At 45.4% G+C, this 20,104-nt stretch overlaps 1 protein-coding gene across 1 annotated transcript in view; it reads left to right on the plus strand.

Annotated features, from left to right (window-relative positions):
• Positions 1 to 14,589, plus strand: part of abtb3b (ankyrin repeat and BTB domain containing 3b) — a 142,714-nt gene extending 128,125 nt beyond the window's left edge. Inside the window, exons 11-17 of the mRNA XM_043709855.2 lie at positions 1,537 to 1,718; positions 5,374 to 5,479; positions 5,937 to 6,039; positions 9,126 to 9,216; positions 10,692 to 10,760; positions 12,487 to 12,600; positions 13,717 to 14,589. Coding sequence (XP_043565790.1) covers positions 1,537 to 1,718; positions 5,374 to 5,479; positions 5,937 to 6,039; positions 9,126 to 9,216; positions 10,692 to 10,760; positions 12,487 to 12,600; positions 13,717 to 13,926 — 875 coding nt within the window. The 3' untranslated portion in view covers positions 13,927 to 14,589. The remainder of the gene's footprint in view (positions 1 to 1,536; positions 1,719 to 5,373; positions 5,480 to 5,936; positions 6,040 to 9,125; positions 9,217 to 10,691; positions 10,761 to 12,486; positions 12,601 to 13,716) is intronic.
• Positions 14,590 to 20,104: the final 5,515 nt, after the last annotated feature.

The raw sequence follows: 20,104 nt of genomic DNA on the forward strand, positions 1-20,104 counted from the left end.
ACCATTTTGAATAGTTTAACAATAAAAAGATACATTGAAAGAGAGTCCACCTTCGTTCTGCCATCACTGCCCTGACTCCTGGCCGTGTCTCCCGCTTTAGTGGCTGCAGTGGGGAAGTCAAATGGCCTGCTCATCCTTGGGCCTATTGAGGCCTTAAAAAACATCAAACAACATCAAGATTCCCATGCCAAGTGGTGGTGTCAGGCATCAGAGTGCCTGTCAGAGGTATTCCATCCAGATCAGACAGTCTCCTCTCATTCCTCCTCTTCCTCCCCCACCACCATCAAGCCAGGCCTCGCAAACTGGGCCCCTCCCTCCTCATAGCCAGGCCCCACCAGTTCCTTGGACTTATCAGAGGTCCAGCCTCTGTGAAACCAAACTGCCCCCACATTGCAGGACTCGTTTTAGAGTGGCAACCCCTCGACCCTGACACTGCTGGGAGGTAGAAACTCATCCCCAGATTTGGTCAGGGGTGGGGCAGAGAGGTGCGGTGTGGTTTCAAGGTATGGGAGGTGTTGGTGGCCTTGCTCTAAGCCTTGCCAGATGCTGAATAATGTCCTTCAGGGAAGGTAACTGCCCTCTAGGTAATTAGGGTTCGGCAAAAAATACTTCCTGACCAGCGGCACCCTCATCCTGTGAATGAATAAAGAAAAAAAATGACTACCACTTTCTTCAAGAGCAAATAAAGATTGGCAACAAACGGTGGCCCAGTTAGCAATGCCCACATCCCATGAACGAATCGAGAAAAACCTGCCCCTCACTATGATAAGGCTGTTTTGAAATGCAGGGTTTGAATGTTTGAACATGGGGACAGATTATAGAACCATAAAATTTTACATGACAGAAGAAGACCATTCAACCCATAGTGTCTGTCCTGAAAGAGGTACCCAGCTAGGCCCACTCTCCAGCCTTATCTCTGTAACCTTTAAATTCATCATTTTCAAATATGTATCCAGCTCTGTTGTGAGATCTTCTATGGAATCAGCCTCCTCCACTCTCCCAGGGAGCTCAGTCCAAATTCTAACAAGTAGATTTGATTCCCTACAGTGTGAAAACAGGCCCTTCGGTCCAACAAGTCCACACCGACCCTCCAAAGAGTAACCCACCCAGACCCTTTTCACTCTGACTAATGCATCTAACACTACGGGCAATTTAGCATGGCCAATTCACCTGACCTGCACATCTTTGGACTGTGGGAGGAAACCAGAGCAGCCGGAGGAAACCCACGCAGACACGGGGAGAACGTGCAAACTCCACACAGACAATCACCCAAGGCTGGGATTGAACCCAGGACCCTGGTACTGTGAGGCAGCAGTGCTAACCACTGAGCCACCGTGCCACCTCTGACATTTCTCCACATCTCTCTCCTAGCTCTCTTGCTGACCATCCTGAACCCCTAGTTACTGATGTACCAAGCAGTGGAAACAGAATAGCCTCCTTTACCCAGTCAAAGTTGTTTGTAATTTGGACGAAAGGTGGTGTTGCCTGTCATGCAGTGCTGTAATGTGTACCTGGAACACTGCCTTTGTCTCCCAGGTGTCCCGTGGAACCTGCACTCATGGTTATTATCCCTGAACACGGCATTCCTGCAACACCGCAGACTGGTCATCCAGTGCATCCTGAAGGAGTTCAACACCATCAAGGAGGAAGAGTACAGTGATCAGGCCCTCCTCCTTCAGGGTCTACCACTCCTGTTTCAGATCCTGAGAGCCAGCAAGGTAACACCTTACCACCTGTTCAAAACTCCAACAATGGGCATTGTTTTATGCGTAGTAAGCTAATGGGCTTATATCCAGGCTAATGTATAGGGATGGGGGAAAGTGAGGACTGGAGATTGGAGTCAAAAAGTGTGGTGCTGGAAAAGCACAGCTGGTCAGGCAGCATCTGAGGAGCAGGAGAGTCGATGTTTTGAGCATAAGGTCTTCTTCATCAGGAGTGTTTTTCCAGCACATTATTGTATAGGGGGGCATGGGTTCGAATCTCACCATAGCAGCTGGTGGTCTTAAATTCACCCAAAATTGGAATTTTGATCCTAAAAGCTAAATTAGTGACAACTCTGTAATCCTTGTCGATTGTCACAAAGTCTTGTCTGGTTCACTTCATGCCCTTTTAGAGAAGGCATCTACTCTTCTTACCTGGTCTGGCCTACACGTAACTCTACGCTCTGTATTGACTCTTAACTGTTCCCTGAAATGGCTGAGCAAGATCTTCAGTTCAGGGGCAATTAGGGGTGGGCAGCAAATGCTGACCCGGCCACACAGACCACATCCTCTGTGAGAATCATTCAGCACTCGAATCTGTAGTCAGGCGTAAACCTTACCAGAAGCACATGAAAGAATACTGTAATTTCTTTCACTGGACTTCCAAATTATACAGTCACTGCTGACCAGTCAGCAAAAAGATACACGATGAGAGCAGGCTTCAGTTGGTGGGAAATGAGGCTATTTGGCTCATCCTTCCTGAGTCAGCTCTCTGCCAACTGTCCGATTACTTCAACAAACAAAAGCAGGAAGTGCTGCAAATACTCAATGGATCTGACAGCATTTGCAGAGCTGTGGGGAGAGAGACAGCAAGAGAGAGTGGATAGACTGAATGGGGAGGTGGGTGAGGGAGAGGTGTATTGCTCGTTGTCTCCCGATAGGGATGTTGGTCAGCATTTCATTCACTTTAAAATGAGGAGACACCCCACCTTGGGGAGGGGTGGTGGTGCTGGATTCTTTATAAGGTGAGAATGATCTCTTCCACCCTTGGTAATAGGAAATCCCACCGAAACTGTAGACAATACTCCAGATGCTCTCACTACTGCCTTGTACAGCTGCAACAATGCTTCCCTACATTTATACTCTATTCCTTTAGCAATAAATGCCAAAATTCCATTTGCCTTTCTTATTATCTGCTGTACCTGCGTACTAAGATGGCACATAGTCATACAGCACAGAAACAGACTCTTCGGTCCAACTTGTTCATGCCAACCAGGTATCCCAAACTAAATTAGTCCCACTTGCCTGCTTTTGGCCCATTTCCATTGAACTTTTCCCTATTCATGTACCTGTCCAAACATCTTTTAAATGGTGTAACTGTACCTGTTACCAAGGGTGGGAAAGATCACTCTCACCTTGTAAAGAATGCACTCCCCACACCACCCTATTGCAAGCCTCCCGAGGTAGGGTGTCTCTTCATTTTAAAGTGAGCAAAATGCTGACCAACTTCCCTATCGGAGGACAACAAGCAACACGCTCACTCTCTGCAGATGCTGTCAGACCTGAGTATTTGGTGAAGGAAATTACTGTAGTCTTTCATGTGCTCCTGGTGAGGTTTCCACCTGACTGCAGGTTTGAGTACTGAATGATTCTCATGGGGGATGTGGTTAGCATGGCTGGGCCAGCATTTATTGCCCATCCTTACCACTTCCTCTGGTAGTTCATTCCATGCTCAAACCGCCCTCTATGAGAAAATGTTCTCCCTCGGGTTCCTTTTAAATCTTTTCCCCCTCACCTTAAAGCTATGCCCCCTAGTTTTGGACTCTCCCATCATTGGAAAAAGACCCCCCCCCCTTCCTATACTCCAGTGAAAAAAGTGCCAGCCTTTCCAGCCTCTCCTTATAAATCAAGCCTCCATGCCCAGCAACATCCTGGTCATTCTCTTTTGAAACTTTTCCATTTAATAATATCCTTCCTGTAACAGGCGACTAGAACCTTCCACTGTACTCCTAAAGTTGCCTCACCTGCATCTTGTACAATCTCAACATTACGTGCCAACTCTTGTACTCAATAGTCTGAGCAATGAAGGCAAGTGTGCTAAATGCCTTCTTAACCACCCTGTCTACCTGACGCAATTTTCAAAGAACTATGTACCTGAGCCCCTAGGTGTCTCTGTTCAACAGCAGTCCCCAGAGCCCTAGTATTACCTGTATAAGTCTTGCCCTTGTTTGTCTTACCAAAATCAATACCTCATATTTATCTAAATTAAACTACATCTGTCACTCCTCAGTCTACCATCCAGTCAATCAAGATCCCTTTGTAATCTTAAATAATCTTCACTGTCAACTATACCACCAATTTTGGTGTCATCCGCAAACTTAGTAACCATGCCTCCTAAATTCTCATCCAAATCGTTTATATAAATGACAAACACTAGTGGACCCAGCACCATTCCCTGTGGAGTACTGCTGGTCACAGCTCTCCAGCCTGAAAAACAACCCTTGTCCAACACACTTTGTCTCCAACCGTCACACCAATTTTGTATCCAATTCCCTAAATTCCATGTGATCTAACTTTACTAACTAGTCTACCATGTGGACCCTTGTCAAAGACCTTAATAAAATCCATGTAGACTATGTCTACTGCTCTGCCATCGTGTACCTTTATGGTCATGTCCTCAAAAACTCAATCAAGTTTGTGAATGATGTTAGTGAACCTAGCTCTCAATTACAAATTTTTATTAACTGAATTGGCAGGATTTGAATCTTTATTCCCAGATCATTACCCTGGGCCTCTGGATTGCTAGTCCACTGACATTACCTCAACTCCACCATCTCCTGGTGTTCGTGTGAGCGCAAACACACTCTATCCCTTTCTTATTATCTGCTGTACCTGCGTACTAAGATGGCACATAGTCATACAGCACAGAAACAGACTCTTCGGTCCAACTTGTTCATGCCAACCAGGTATCCCAAACTAAATTAGTCCCACTTGCCTGCTTTTGGCCCATTTCCATTGAACTTTTCCCTATTCATGTACCTGTCCAAACATCTTTTAAATGGTGTAACTGTACCTGTTACCAAGGGTGGGAAAGATCACTCTCACCTTGTAAAGAATGCACTCCCCACACCACCCTATTGCAAGCCTCCCGAGGAGGGGGGGGAATGGGAATTGGTCTGCATTTGGGAATGCGCTGCAGGCATTTAGATGAAGTTCAGCAAAGGTGAAAGGATTGAGGTGGGCAGTGGGTCATTGAAGCAGCCAAGTCGCAAGGATAAGCAGCAGATGAGCTGAGGCAGGCATTGTTATGGAGGTAGGTGAAAGTGAGGACTGCAGATACTGGAGATCAGAGTTGAAAGTGTGGTGCTGGAAAAGCACAGCAGGTCAGGCAGAATCCGAGGAGCAGGAAAATCAACGTTTTGGGCAAAAGCCTGATGAAGCTCTTTCTGATGAAGGGCTTTTGCCTGAAACGTCGATTCTTCTGCTCTTCAGGTGCTGCCTGACCTGCTGTGCTTCTCCAGTAGCACACACTCGATTGTTGTGGAGGTGAAAGGAAGCTGAGTTGGTGGTTGAGTGTTAAAGTGTCATTGGTGCTCAGGACACGACAAGTACATCTTGCAAATATCTACAATCTTCATGGTCACTGTCTCTTCTGATTACCCTTTAATTTCAGAATGAAGCAATCAGTCAGCAGTTGGCAGGGATTTTTGTCCAATGTTATGGTCCTTATCCAATTCCTAAGTTTACAGAGATCAAACGGAAGCAGATTTCCCGGCTAGGTACGTTCTGAGTTTGCTGCTTGTGTTGCAATTTGACTCTGCATTTTGTATTGCAATGTAACCCTGTGTTTCAGTTCGAGATTACCCTGCACTTTGTGTTGTAGTAGTGTCCTGCATTTTGAGTTGTAATATGTCAAAGCCTCATTATCTGTTGGGATTGGGGCATAGACTTCCCATGGATAACGCAAAACATGGACATTGCTATGATGTAACTCTGCTCTCTACCGCGTGGTCAGACTAGATGAATCATTGGGAAAAAGTGAGATGGGGTCTGGGGCTAAATTCATGAGTAAACGGCTGCACAGGATAACAAGGAATGAATACATAACCCTGTGATTCTGTTATAATTTAATCTTGCACTTTATGTTGTAATGTTGCCCTGTGTTTGAGTTCATGTTGCGAGGTAACCTGCTGAGTTTTGTGTTATGATTTAATATTGCATTTTGCCTCTGTCCAGATCCTCACTTTCTGAATAACAAAGAGATGTCGGATGTTACATTTCTTGTGGAGGGGAAACCGTTTTATGCTCACAGAGTGTTACTGTTCACTGCCTCACCCAGGTAAACTGTTCCCCTTAAAATGTTCTCTGCTGTGGGTTAGGTGAGTGAGTGGCTGGCTGGAGGAGGGATGTTTTAACAAGAGTATGGATCACCTGCCCCCAGGATTCCCAATCACCAACAACAAGTGACACCAATGAACCTCAGTTCATGGTCAAGTTGACCAAGGGGCTTCATACAATAGGACAAAAACATATATCTGAAACTGAGCCAGGTGACCCAAAAACATGGTAGAAAAGGTAACATTCAGGAAGGATTTGAAGGAGGAGAGAGCTATGAAAAGAGGGATCCAGCATGATAAAAATGTCCTGATACCTGACATTGGGTGAGAGCTGGGCAAAGATTATAAATATCATTGGTGGAAGGGACATGTATAACTCAGCAAGGGAGATGCATGAATTGCATAGCTGTAAACCAAGTAACCAGATTATTGGGCGATTCTGAGATTGTTAGGAGATTCAGAGCTGTATAAATCTGAAAACAGGCTGGGGTTGCGACTGGGGAGGATTGGGGGTGGGGGGTGGGGGATGCGTGGGGGAGCGTAGGGATTGCTTGATCCCAGTTCAATTATCTAATTTAATCTCCATGGGGAACGGAATCCCAGTGGATTTCAGCAAGTATTCCTTTGCAATCTGCCTGTCCTTCAAATAGTCTTCAATGTAGTTCCACATGAAAGGCTCTTACAGTAAGTAAGACAGTGGTTGTTCTTGAAGGTGGAGTTAGCGGAAAGAAGGAAATGAGCTGTAACTAGTTAGTGAATGAATACAGGCTGGGGAGCAGCTTAGAAATCAACACTGGGGCAATACGTAGAATGGAGTGTCTCAGCAATTAATACTGGGGGAAATATACCATGTGAAAACATGTTGTATTTGGAAATGTCAAATGGCCCATTGTGCCCCAACAGATTCCTGTAATTGGGTGAGTTTCATGTTCCATGCTGGGATTGTATTTCCCATATTGAACACCTACCTGCAAGTTCCTGTTCACTGTTCTTGGGTCAAAATCCTGGAATTCCTTGCCTAATGGCAATGTGGGCCAACCTACAGCACATAGACTACAGCAATTCAAGAAAGCAGCTCACCACCACCTTCTCAAGGGCAATTAGGGATGGGCAATAAATGCTGGCCAAGCCAGCGGCACCCATGTCCCAAGAGTGAACAGAAAAAAACTTCAGTCTCTCTGGTGTTTCACTGATTGTGTGTTAATGAAAACATTGGGCAGAAGGTAATCACATTCTGGGTATGGTGTGAATACAGGTGAGGGGAGGGTGGGATGGGTGTTGGCAGCTGGGAAAGTGCTGGCCAACACGTCAGAATGTGTCCCTGATCCAACTGCAAGGTGATGAATCGCCAATCTGCATGTTCAAATCCCAATTAGGAGAGAGCTCACCAGCATTTCTCCTGCGGTAGGGTGCCCCCCACCCCCTCCTTGAGCAGAGGCAGCAGCTTATTGCAAGCAGTGCCCCTGTGGGAGTCACTCCTCAACACAGGGTCATAGAGTCATACAGCACGGAAACAGACTCTTCGATCCAACTCATCCATGCTGATCAGTTTTCCCAAACTAAACCAGTCCCATTTGCCTGTGTTTGGCCCATATCCCACTAAACCTTCCCTATTCATGTTCCTGTTCAAAAGTCTTTTAAATGTTGTAACTGTACCTGCATCTATCACTTGCTCGGGCAGTTCATTCCACATATGCGCCACCCTCTGTGTGAAAAAGTTGCCTCTCAGGACCCCTTTAAATCTTTCCCCTCTCACCTTAAACCTATGCCCCCTAGTTTCAGACTCCCCTACCCTATCTATGATCCTCATAATTTTATAAATCTCCATAAGGTCACCTCATTCTTCTACATTCTGGTGAAAAAAGTTGCAGCCTCTCCTTATAACTCAACCCCTCCAGCCATGGTAACAACCTTGTAAGTCTTTTCTGCACCTTTTCCAGTTTAACAATATTTCCTGTCGCAGGGTGACCAGAACTCTATGCCGTACTCCACAAGTGGCTTCACCAATGTCCTATACAACCGTAACATGACGGCGCAACTCCTATAGTTAGTGCTTTGACCAATGAAGGCAAGCGTGCCAAATGCTTTACTCACCATCTTCATCTACCTGCGACACCACCCTCGTCTCTCCTCGGGGTTTCACTGATAGCAAAGACCAAGCACCGCCATCTGATCAATTTCTCCTCTGATCAGACAGCCTTGACAGCTTTGCTTGTCTTAACTATTTATTTGCATGCCCTCCTCCCACCTGCCTCAGCAATGCCTCCCTCTGCTTGTGGGATTTTTCTTTAAGGATAACCTGCCTGGAGCCAGATTTGCATTAGGGGAGAAAGTGAGGGCTGCAGATGCTGGAGATCAGAGCTGAAAATGTGTTGCTGGAAAAGCGCAGCAGGTCAGGCAGCATCCAAGGAACAGGAGAATCGACGTTTCGGGCATAAGCCCTTCTTCAGGAATGAGGAAAGAGTGTCCAGCAGGCTAAGATAAAAGGTAGGGAGGAGGGACTTGGGGGAGGGGCTTTGGAAATGCGATAGGTGGAGGGAGGTCAAGGTGAGGGTGATAGGCCGGAGTGGGGTGGGGGCGAAGAGGTCAGGAAGATGATTGCAGGTTAGGAAGGCAGTGCTGAGTTCGAGGGATTTGACTGAGACAAGGTGGGGGGAGGGGAAATGAGGAAACTGGAGAAATCTGAGTTCATCCCTTGTGGTTGGAGGGTTCCCAGGCAGAAGATGAGGCGCTCTTCCTCCAACCGTCGTGTTGCCATGGTTTGGCGATAGAGGAGTCCAAGGACCTGCATGTCTCTCCGCCCCCACCCCACTCCGGCCTATCACCCTCACCTTGACCTCCCTCCACCTATCGCATTTCCAAAGCCCCTCCCCCAAGTCCCTCCTCCCTACCTTTTATCTTAACCTGCTGGACACACTTTCCTCATTCCTGAAGAAGGGCTTATGCCCGAAACGTCGATTCTCCTGTTCCTTGGATACTGCCTGACCTGCTGCGCTTTTCCAGCAAAACATTTTCAGCCAGATTTGCATTAGCCTTGCTGTGAGCTGCTTTCTATCAAACTAACTCAATCTTATCTGTGTGTCTTTAGGTTTAAGACCCTACTTTCAAGCAGGATGTCCTCAGACAATTCATCCAGTATTTTCATCGAAATTGGCCACATAAAGTACAACATATTTAAGGTAACCAGAACACCAATAAACAGCTGTGTGCAAAATGCTAACGCAGGCAGGTAGTCAGATGAAGGATGGAGCTGGGTAATAGAGACTACCTGGATCGATCTGCAGAGAGCAAGTATGGACTCAATGAGCCGAATGGCTGCCTCCTGTGCCGTAATGACTGCACACAACTACTGAAGTCCATTCAATCCACTGCTGTGATTGTGTCTTTGATAAATTGTGCCTCTTCCCAACTCCCAGTTTCTCTCCCATGTAAAGATCACATTGCAGGGAATACTGAGCTCTGAATTATATCCAGTTTCTGTGATCGCTACCTCGTATCCTTTCAGCTGAATGTTGCTTCTAGCTGCCATTCCTTATGACACCTCCATTGTTGTGCAAAACACCATGCCCTTGTGGCCCAATGGTATATCTCTCACATGCTTTTTAAAAAAATATTTACCTATTTTTCTGATCAACCAGCTCAGCGATGTTATTACATACCTCTGGAACAGGTAGGACTTGAACCTGGGCCTCCAGGTGTAGGGACATACCACTGTGGAGAAAGTGAGGATTGCAGAGGCTGGAGATCAGAGTCGAGAATGTGGTGCTGGAAAAGCACAGCAGGTCAGGCAGCATCTGAGGAGCAGGAAAATTGACCACTCGGGCATAAGCCCTTCATCAGGAATGAGCCGAAATGTCAATTCTCCTGCTCCTCGGGTGCTGCCTGACCTGCTGTGCTTTTCCAGCATCACACTCCCGACGCTACCACTGTGCTACACGAGGGTCCCATAACTTTTTGTTAAACTTTAAATTTTTCATCCATGGGGGACACACCAGCCTGCATTTGTTGCCCATCCCTGACTGCACTGCGTGAGGCTGTTGGTGAGTTGCCACCTTGAACTGCTGCAGTCCATTTGTAGAGACACAATTCCTGTGGGTGCCCTGGGAAAGGCTGACATTGGACCGTAGAAGCAGGAAGCCTTTTCGAGCCTGCCCCACTTTTTAAATAAAATCAGAAGTCACACGACACCAGGTTATAGACCAACAGGTTTATTTGAAATCACAAGCTTTCGGAGCGCTGCTCCTTCGTCAGATGAAGTGATTGGTCCAGTCCAATTTTCTTTCTGGCTTATGAGTCTCTCCATAACCCTTGCTATCAAACATCTATCAGATTGAAACAAAATACTGCAGTGCTGGAAATCTGAAGTGGAGAATGCTGGAGAAACTCTGGCAGCCTCTCTGGAGAGAGAAACAGAGTCAATGTTTTGAGTCTGGTATGATTCTTCTTCAGAGTAAATGTATAATGTTGAAAGGGGGACCGCGGTGATGTTAGTGGGTAGGAGCCAGTTGTATGAAATGCTGCATTTTGTAGATGAACCAACTTTCAAGAAGAGAATGTGTGTGTGTGTGTAATTTCATACTTCAACATATGGCTTGGGCAACACTTACCATCTCATTCCTGCTGTTTAATCTTTCTAAATGTTTTTCTCCTGCAGATGGTGATGCAGTATCTTTACTATGGAGGTACAGAGACCCTGCAGATTAGAAACAGTGATATATTAGAGGTGGGTTGAATTTTGCACTGATTAAATCTGGGTTTCTTTGCTGGGCCCAGGGAAGCTAGAGTTCCCTTTGGCGTTTCAGAATTTCCTGTTATCATTTTCAATGCATGCAGGACAGGACTGTATGGGCTGGGGTCTTGTGATCTTTCAGCACAAATCTTTTACTATTCTTGAAATGGGAACAAGGCGGCCATTCAGTAAGATCATGGCTGGTCTGGTTGTGATCTCATCTTCACTTTACTGCCTGACCCCATTGCCCTGAGCTCATTTCTCTTTCAAGAATCTGTCCTCTCAGCATTGATTATAATCAGTGGATCCCACCTTCACTGCTCTCTAGGGAAGAAGATTGCAAAATTCATTTATCATCATCTTCAATGGGAGACCTCTTATTTTTAACTTTGCCCCCTCTTTTTAGATTTTAGGAGAAGCATCCTCCCATCATCTACCCTGCCATTTCCCTCAGAACAGGAGTTGGTTAGCTCACTTGGCTGGATGGCTGGTTTGTGATGTAGAGTGATCCCAACATCCCTCTGTCGGCTGATGAAGCTCTTGTCTTCTCAACGTTGCCTCTCACCAGAGCTGTGGTGACCCTCAGGTTAAACCTCCACCAGTCATCTCTCGCTAATGAGAGAGCAGCCCTATGGCCCCTCTGGGACTTTGGTGACAACTACTTGCCCCTCAGAACTTCGTGATTCCGTAAACGCAGCTCTCTTAGTCGTAAAAGCCAAAGGGCCAAAGCTGCTCCCAATAAAATTACCTCCTTCATCTCGGGAATCAGCTGAGTAAAGTTTCTCTGAAATGCTTCCAATGCAAGTACATCCCTCAAGTGTGGAGACCAAGAAATGTGCACAGTTCTCCAAGTGCTGTCCCACTAATGCCCAGTACAATTGTTATAAGACGTTCCTACCACTGTCATCTCCTCCTCCCCCTCCCCGCACACCCACCATGACAGAATAAAGAAATTCTGTTCGCTTTATAATTTTTTTTTGTATCTGCATGCTGACGTTTTGTGACTAAGTGTACAACCCCACTCCAATCCCTCTATATTACAGTGTGCAGCAGGCTCTCCATTTATTTTTCCTGTCAAAATGGACAATTTTATTTTACCACATGATGCTCCATCTGCCAAATTTGTGCCCACTCATTTCATTAGAGCAGTCCACGTTCCAATCCTGGTGCGTATGGACGATATCCAGGCTTGGGCTGATACATGGCAAGGAACATTAGTGCCACAAAAATGTCGGGCAATGACTATCTCCAACAAAAGAGAATCTAACCATTGTTCCTTGTCATTCATTGGCACACCAGAGACTGACTGGTCTAGCCATATAAATACATTAGCTACAAGAGCAGGTCAGAGGCTATGAATCCTGCAGTGAGTAACTCACCTCCTGACGCTGCCAACGCCAGTATGTTATATGTGTCATATGTGTCTGTGTGTGTGTGCGTGTGCATGTGTGTCTGTGTGTGTGTGTTCGTTCCCTGGTGAGACCCTTTGCTCAGCCTGAAGTAGAATCATACTTCAGTTTCTTTGCTACTTTTCAGTTTTGCTCACATCTAGGGCAGTTTAATTTCTAGTCTGAGAATATTTCCTCAAAGTCCAACTAATGACCAATTGCTGCTTGAGTATTTTTAAATATTGCTGTTGAGAATGTACCTCCAGTGATTTTGTCAGGTTTTGAACTTTATTGATGCTGACGGTGACAGCCACCTCATGTTTCTGTTCCAGTTGTTATCAGCAGCAAAGTTCTTCCAGCTTGAGGCTTTGCAGCGACACTGTGAGCTCCTATGTACGAAGATTATCAATGTTGACAACTGTGTGGAAATGTATAATCACTCCAAGGTGAGAGTAATTTCCCAAACTCCCCTCTCACTCCTGTACAGTCCCACTCTCTTGCGCTCCTCCACACTTGTTCTCTCATCTTCTCACTCACTCTGCTCTCACTTGTTCTCATTTGACTATTCTCTCGCTCTCTCTCTCGGTCCCAATCTTGTGCTGTCTCTCTTCCTCACTTTCTCTCGCTTCCTTGCTACTGCTATTGCTCTCACTTGTCCTCTCTTGTGCTTGCTCTCCTTCTCACGCTCTCACACTCTTGTGCTCTTCTTTCACTCTGTATCTCTGTCTCTGACACTCTCTCACTCTTCCTCTCATTCTCTCACTTAGTCTGACATACTCACTGCTCTCTTTGCACTCTCTCTCACACATCCTCTTTCTCATTTGGTTTGTCTCCCTAGCTCTTGTCTCATTGAAACTTGCTGTCTCTACCTTATTGTCTTTCTCATGTTTTCTCACTCTCACTTTCTTTTTTCCCTCTTTGTCTTGCTCTGTCTGTGTGTGTGTGTGTCTCTCTCTCTCTCCCTCTCTTCCCTCCACCCTTCGCCTCACTCTCTTGCACATTTTTCTCACATTCTATCCCATGTGTGCTCTCATTCTTTCTCTATTGTGTTCTTACTCACTCACTCTCATTTTCACTTTCTTGCACACTCCTTTTCATCCTCTCTCTCTCTCGTGTCTCTGTTGAGAACGGTGGGGTGTCGAAAGTCTACGCATGAAACCTGAAGCTGTGCTTCCAGAGGATTCTGCAGGGATAGTGCCTCCTGAGGTCAAAGTGTGGGAGCAGGAGGAGGAGCTGTTCAAGGGCTTTCTCTGCGTTGTGAAGGGGTGGAATAGAATGCAATGAGGCGAGTGTAATTCCACCAACCTAGATGTAGAGGGCGATTGTGGTCAGCTGTGCCAAAGGCTACAGACACGCTGAGAATGATAAGGAGGTGAGGGTTGGTAATCGCCACATTTGTGATGGCCATCATTTGTGTCACCGATAAGAGCTGTGCAGGCCAGAAACTCATTTGGAGAGTGTCACGGGAGAAGACCAACACAATCAGGCTTGGGGATGGGTTGACACTTTGCAAAGGTAGTTACCATTGTCCGGCTGACTGTATTTTATTTGCCTTTCTGCAGTTTGTTGGAGCTGCTCACCTTTCTGCGTTCTGTGAAGGATACTTCCTGAAGAATATGGTCTCTCTAATGGACAACGAAGCTTTCAAGCAATTACTGTACTCCCCTGTGGAGGAGTCACAGGGACATGATGTGCTCCATGATTTAGAGACTGCACTGGCAGCAAGAATCCAGTCAATACACCTGTCAACCTCAAAGGGATCCATCGTGTGACCCAGGCATATCGTTGACCTGTTTGGTTTCAGACATTGTCGTTTAAGCTTCGGGTCTGATGAAAAGTAACTGCATCTTGCTAAGAGGTGTGGGAGCAAGTAACAGAATTGGGATGGGTTCCATTGCAGCCCTCTGTGCTCTCCCTTTCACTCTGTACAACATACTCCAAGTGTCTCTCCAAGGTCCCCCATCAATCTCCTTTAGATTCAAAGCCAGCAAAAGCACATTTACTCAGCTCCTGAAGAAACAAGCACTTAACAACAGTTTGGTGCAGCAACAAGGGATTAGACCTTGTCTTGGACACAGCGGTCTATCTCTTAACCTGTTTCATATTCACTGTGAAGCCATTGCCGAGAAAGAGAGGGATGGCGGTCAGGACAAGTCAGGAAGTGTTTGGCAGTTTTGCACGTTCTGTGCATGAGGTGGTTTATAAGTGAAGGATGAATATTCAGAAATTGAAGTGTTTCCTCTGGACTCCGAACCATGCACCAGCCTAGACCAGCTCAGCACAAATCGAAGGAGGTAGTGGTATGATAGTAAGGTCACTGGACTAGTAATCCAGAGGCCCAGGCTGACGTTGTGCCGTCACTGGTTCAAATCCCACCATGGCTCTGATGGAATGTGGATTCAATCAATTAATAAAAATTATTTAATAAATCTGGATTTGAAATGCTAGTCTCCATGATGTTGAGCGCAAAACTATCATCGATTATTGTAAAAATCCATCCGGTTCACTAATGTGCTTTGGGTCTTTACCTGGTCTAGTCTACATGTGACTCCAAACCCACAAGATGACTCTTAACTGTCCTCTGGCATGCCCCAGGATTGCCACACAGTTCAAGGGCAATTAGGGATGGGCAACAAGTTCTGGTCTTGCCAGTGATACCCACATCCCATGAAAGAACAAGTTCTCAATTCACAGCTCCCAGGAGCTGAGCTGTGGGTTCACCAATGCACTTGGTTTGTTTCATTTGTTAGATCTCAGAGTGAAGAGCACCTTCTGTTTTGACTGTACTCGTGAGATTATTTTTGGAAATGCAGGAACTGCAGCCCGTGACAGAGCCGCTAAATGTGTGCAATTAGAGAGTGAGTCTGCTCCATTTGAAATAAAATATTCAGAGCCTCCAGTGATCTGGTTCTCTTTCTGAATAATCCCACAGGAATTCCTTTGATTGTCCTGACTCATTTCTGCCTTTCTGAGGGTTCCAAAAGAACAGCCTTCACTTGCACTACCTCTAGAGTTTTATTGCCCATTCCTGGTAAATTATTTTCTGAGAATTTCCTACACTCTCCTGTTACAGGTATCCCCCTGTATCTGCGGGTGATACGTTCAAAGATCTACCATGGATGCCTGAAACCACAGATAGTAGCAAACCCTATCATTTAAATGGGAAGTTTACCTCTCCGGCAGGGCCCTGGAATTATTCCTGGAATGTTCCACGTAATATTTTTGGGCTGCAATAAACCGAGGATTACTGAAACTGTGGAAACCGAATCTGCGGGTATGGAGGTTCTATTGTACTACAGTCAACCCCCATTTAATTTCTCGCGTTTGGTTTTAGTAGGCCCATTCTTATTCCAAAGTGCAGAACTGCATGCTTTTCCACATTGTGTTTGAGCTGCCACTTCTTTGCCCACTCTCCCAGCCTGTCCAAATCCTTCTGCAGCCTCCCCACTTCCTCAGCACTGCCTATCCTTCCAACTATCTTTGTGTCATCCATAAACATAGCAACAATGCCCTGAGTTTCTTTGTCCAGAATGTTAAGGTATGTTTTTTTAAGCAAAGATAGATTTTTGAACAGTCAAGGAATTAAGGGTTATGGTGAGCGGGCAGGTATGTGGAACTGAGTGCATGAAAAGATGAACCATTGTTTTATTGAACGAGGCTTGATGGGCCAGATGGCTTACTCCTGCTCCTATTTTTTATAACGTGAATAATTGTCCCAACACTGATCTGTGTGGAACTCCACTAGTCACGAGATGCCATCCTGAAAAAGACCCCTATTTCCCTACTCTCTCTCTTCTGCTTGTCAGCCAATTTCTGTCCAGTACCTTGCACCTATAAAGAAATTGAGGGTTTAGCTAAGAAAAAGAAGAACGCATACGTCAGGTGTAGACAGGATAGAGCGTGTGAATCCTTAGAGTATAAAAGCAGTAGGAGTATACTTAAGAGGAGAATCAGGAGGGCAAAAAGGGGACATGAGATAATTTTGGCAAGTAGAGTTAAGAAGAATCCAAAGAGTTTTTACAAATACATCAAGCTCAAAAGGGTAACTAGGGAGGGAATAGGGCGCCTCAAAGATCAGCAACGTGGCCTTGGTGTGGAGCTGCTGGAGGTGGGGGAAATACTAAACGAGTATTTTGCATCAGTATTTACTGTCGAAAAGGACATGGAAGATATAGAATATAGGGAAATAGATGGTAACATCTTGAAAAATGTCCATATTATAGAGGAGGAAGTGCTGGATGTCTTGAAATGCATAAAAGTGGATAAATCCCCAGGACCTGATCAGGTGTACCCGAGAACTCTGTGGGAAGCTCGCAAAGTGATTGCTGGGCCTCTTGCTGAGATATTTGTGTCAGAAGACTGGAAGTTTGCTAACGTGGTGCCACTATTTAAGAAGGGTGGTAAGGACAAGCCAGGGAACTAGAGACCAGTGAGCCTGACATCGGTAGTGGGCAGGTTGTTGGAGGGAATCCTGAGGGACAGGATGTACATGTATTTGGAAAGGCAAGGACTGATTAGGGCTGGAAATGTGTTGCTGGAAAAGCGCAGCAGGTCAGGCAGCATCCAGGGAACAGGAGAATCGACGTTTTGGGCATAAGCCCTTCTTCAGGAATGATTCCTGAAGAAGGGCTTATGCCCGAAACGTCGATTCTCCTGTTCCTTGGATGCTGCCTGACCTGCTGCGCTTTTCCAGCAACACATTTCCAGCTCTGATCTCCAGCATCTGCAGACCTCACTTTCTCCTCAAGGACTGATTAGGGACAATCAACATGGCTTTGTGCGTGGGGAATCATGTCTCACAAACCTGATTGAGTTTTTTGAAGAAGTAACAAAAAGGATTGAAGCCGGCAATGCGGTAGACCTGATCTATATGGATTTCTGTAAGGCGTTCGACAAGGTTCCCCATAGGAGACTGGTTAACAAGGTTATATCTCATGGAATACAGGGAGAACTAGCCATTTGGATACAGAACTGGCTCAAAGATAAAGACAGGGTGGTGGTGGAGAGTTGTTTTTCAGATTGGAAGCTTGTGACCAGTGGAGTGCCAGAAGGATCAGTGCTGGGTCCTCTACTTTACATCATTTGTATGAGTGATTTGGATGTGAGCTTAAGAGGTACAGTTTGTAAAGTTTGGTTGCAGATGACACCAAAATTGGAGGTGTAGTGGACAGCGAAGAAGGTTACCTCAGATTACAATGGGATTTTGATCAGATGGGCCAATGGGCTGAGGTGCTGCATTTTAGGAAAGCAAATCTTAGCAGGATTTATACACTTAAGGTTCTAGGGAGTGTTGCTGAACAAAGAGACCTGGGAGTGCAGGTTCATAGCTCCTTGAAAGTGGAGTGCAGGTAGATAGGATAGTGAAGAAGGCGCTTGGTATGAGTATTGAGTACAGGAGTTGGGAGGTCATGTTATATCATGTCAGAACATTGGTTAGGATATTTTTGGAATATTGCATGCAATTCTGGTCTTCCTATCGGAAGGATGTTGTGAAACTTGAAAGGGTTCAGAAAACATTTATAAGGATGTTGCCAGGGTTGGAGGATTTGAGCTATAGGGAGAGGCTGAATAGACTGGAGCTGTTTTTCCAGGTGCGTCAGAGGCTGAGGGGTGATCTTATAGAGGTTTAGAAAATTATGAATAGGGTAAATAGGCAAGGTCTTTTCCCTGGGGTGGAGGAGTCCAGAACTCAAGGGCATAGGTTTAGGGTGAGAAGAGAAAAATATAAATGAGACCTAAGGGGCAACTTTTTCATGCAGTGGGTGGTACGCATATGAAATGAGCTGCCAGAGAAAGTGGTGGAGGCTGGTACAATTGCAACATTAAAAAGGCATCTGGATGGGTATATGAATAGGAAGGGTTTGGAGGGATATGGGCCGGGTGCTGGCAGGTGGGACTAGATTGGATTGGGATATCTGGTTGGCATGGACGTGTTGGACCGAAGGGTCTGTTTCTGTGCTGTACATCTCTATGACTCTCTGACTCTAATTTCTAGAACACACCCACTTAAATAGCAATCATTTGCCTTCCCAACAGCTTCCCTGCTCAGAACTCACTCCGGCCCAGCTTCCTCCGCTCTCTGCTGTTAAAAAAGGACTTCTCCCTTAAATAATGAAATCCTACAATTCCCCAATGACAGAAATTCAACTGGTGTAGGTCTTTTTCCTACTTTCTGCCTCTCTTCCTTTTTGGAAAAAGGATGTTACATTAACTTTTGCCCCAGTCCACCAGAACCTTTCTAGAATCCAGGGAATTTGGAATATAACTTATCCATTCATTATCCTCGGCTGGCACTTCTGTTCAGACTCCAAGATGTAGGCTACTCTGCCTTATGGACTTGTCTGCTTTAATCCCAATAGTTTGCTCAGTACTTTTCCCCAAGGAGGTGACAGTTGCATTAAGTTTCCCTTTTCTGTGATCTCCGTTACTATTGGGATGGTTCCAGTGTTGCCTTCACCATGAAACCTAAAGCAAAATATTAATTTAGAGTTTTCCATTTGGGCTCCCTATCATCAACTCCATAGTCTTATCATCTAAAGCATCAATGTTCACTTTTACCTACACTTATACACTATAGTCATCCAGAAGACAACAGTGCAGGTAGATTATTGCCCTTTAGACACTTACCAAGGTGACAATCTCCAACAAAAACAAATCCCTGACTATTCCTGACTGACTTGAGCGCAACAGTTGCAGAATAGATTGTGCTTTTAGTTGCCAAAAGCTGTAACTGCCAAGACCATTAACTTGGACTCATCTAGAAATGCTGTTCCTGTGCTTCCTATCATTACCGTCATAAAAAGGAATTCTGCAAAACAGAATCTCATGGAATCCAATGAACCACAAAACATGAGCATGAGATGAGGCTGGCGCTCTCGCTGCAGTGCTGGGGGCTAGTGAATTGTTACAAGCGACATTTCATCAATGAGATATTAAACAGAGGCCCTTTTGTTCTCAGAACCTAAAGGATCTCCTGATACTCTTCTTCTGAAGAGCAGAGAGTTCTCTATAGTGGAATATTTATGCCATAGCTCAATATTTTTTCTTCAGTCAACATCACAAAACAGTTCATATGGTTATTACACTGTTGCTTGCTCAGGCTTGTTCTGTGCAATTTGGTTACTGCATTTTCTACAACACTGACAACGCATCCAGAGTACTTTATTGCTTGGAAAATACTTTGCGACATCCTGATGTTGTGGAAGGGGCTTATGAATGACGATTGTAATACTGTATTATTTGAAAGCATATGAGTGCTGCTGGGAAGGGCAGTATTTTGGAACCTGACCACGTTCTGGCAACTAAACAAACGATGTGTGCTCCAGAGCTTGCAAATTCCCAGGGTAAGCTGTTCGTACAGCAAGTAGACTGTAGCGGTTCAAGAAGACCACTTACCACCACCACCACCTCAAGGGGAACTAGGGATGGGCAATAAATGTTGGTCCTTCCAGCAACTACAAGTGAACAAAAAAAAGTACAGGTACAACAGTGGCATCTCCACAACAATGTGGAAAATCACCTAGTTGTGTCCAGATGAGGTGGTGCTGCTGTTGGACTGGGGTGGACAATGTTAAAAATCACACAACACCAGGTTATTGTCCAACAGGTTTACTTGGAAGGACTAGCTTTCTGAGCACTGCTTCTTCATTAGGTAGCTAGTGGGGAGGATTGTAAGACACAGAATTGATAGCACAACATTATAGTGTGATCTTGTGCTATATATTTTGTGTCTTATGATCCTGCCCTCCTAGCTACCTGATGAAGGAACATTGCTCAAAAAGCTAATGTTTCCAAATAAACCTGTTGGACTATAACCTAGTGTTGTGTAATTTTTAACTTAGATATGTTCTGTACACAAATCTAACCCAGCCACTTACTGCCCCATCAGTCTACTCTTGTTCACCAGTAAAGTGGTGAAGATATCATCAACACTGCTATCAAGCAGCACCT

This window comes from Chiloscyllium plagiosum, unplaced genomic scaffold (genome assembly GCF_037043375.1).
Source record: "Chiloscyllium plagiosum isolate Xiang-an unplaced genomic scaffold, Cpla_swu_hap1 HiC_scaffold_19, whole genome shotgun sequence".
NCBI lineage: Eukaryota > Metazoa > Chordata > Chondrichthyes > Orectolobiformes > Hemiscylliidae > Chiloscyllium > Chiloscyllium plagiosum.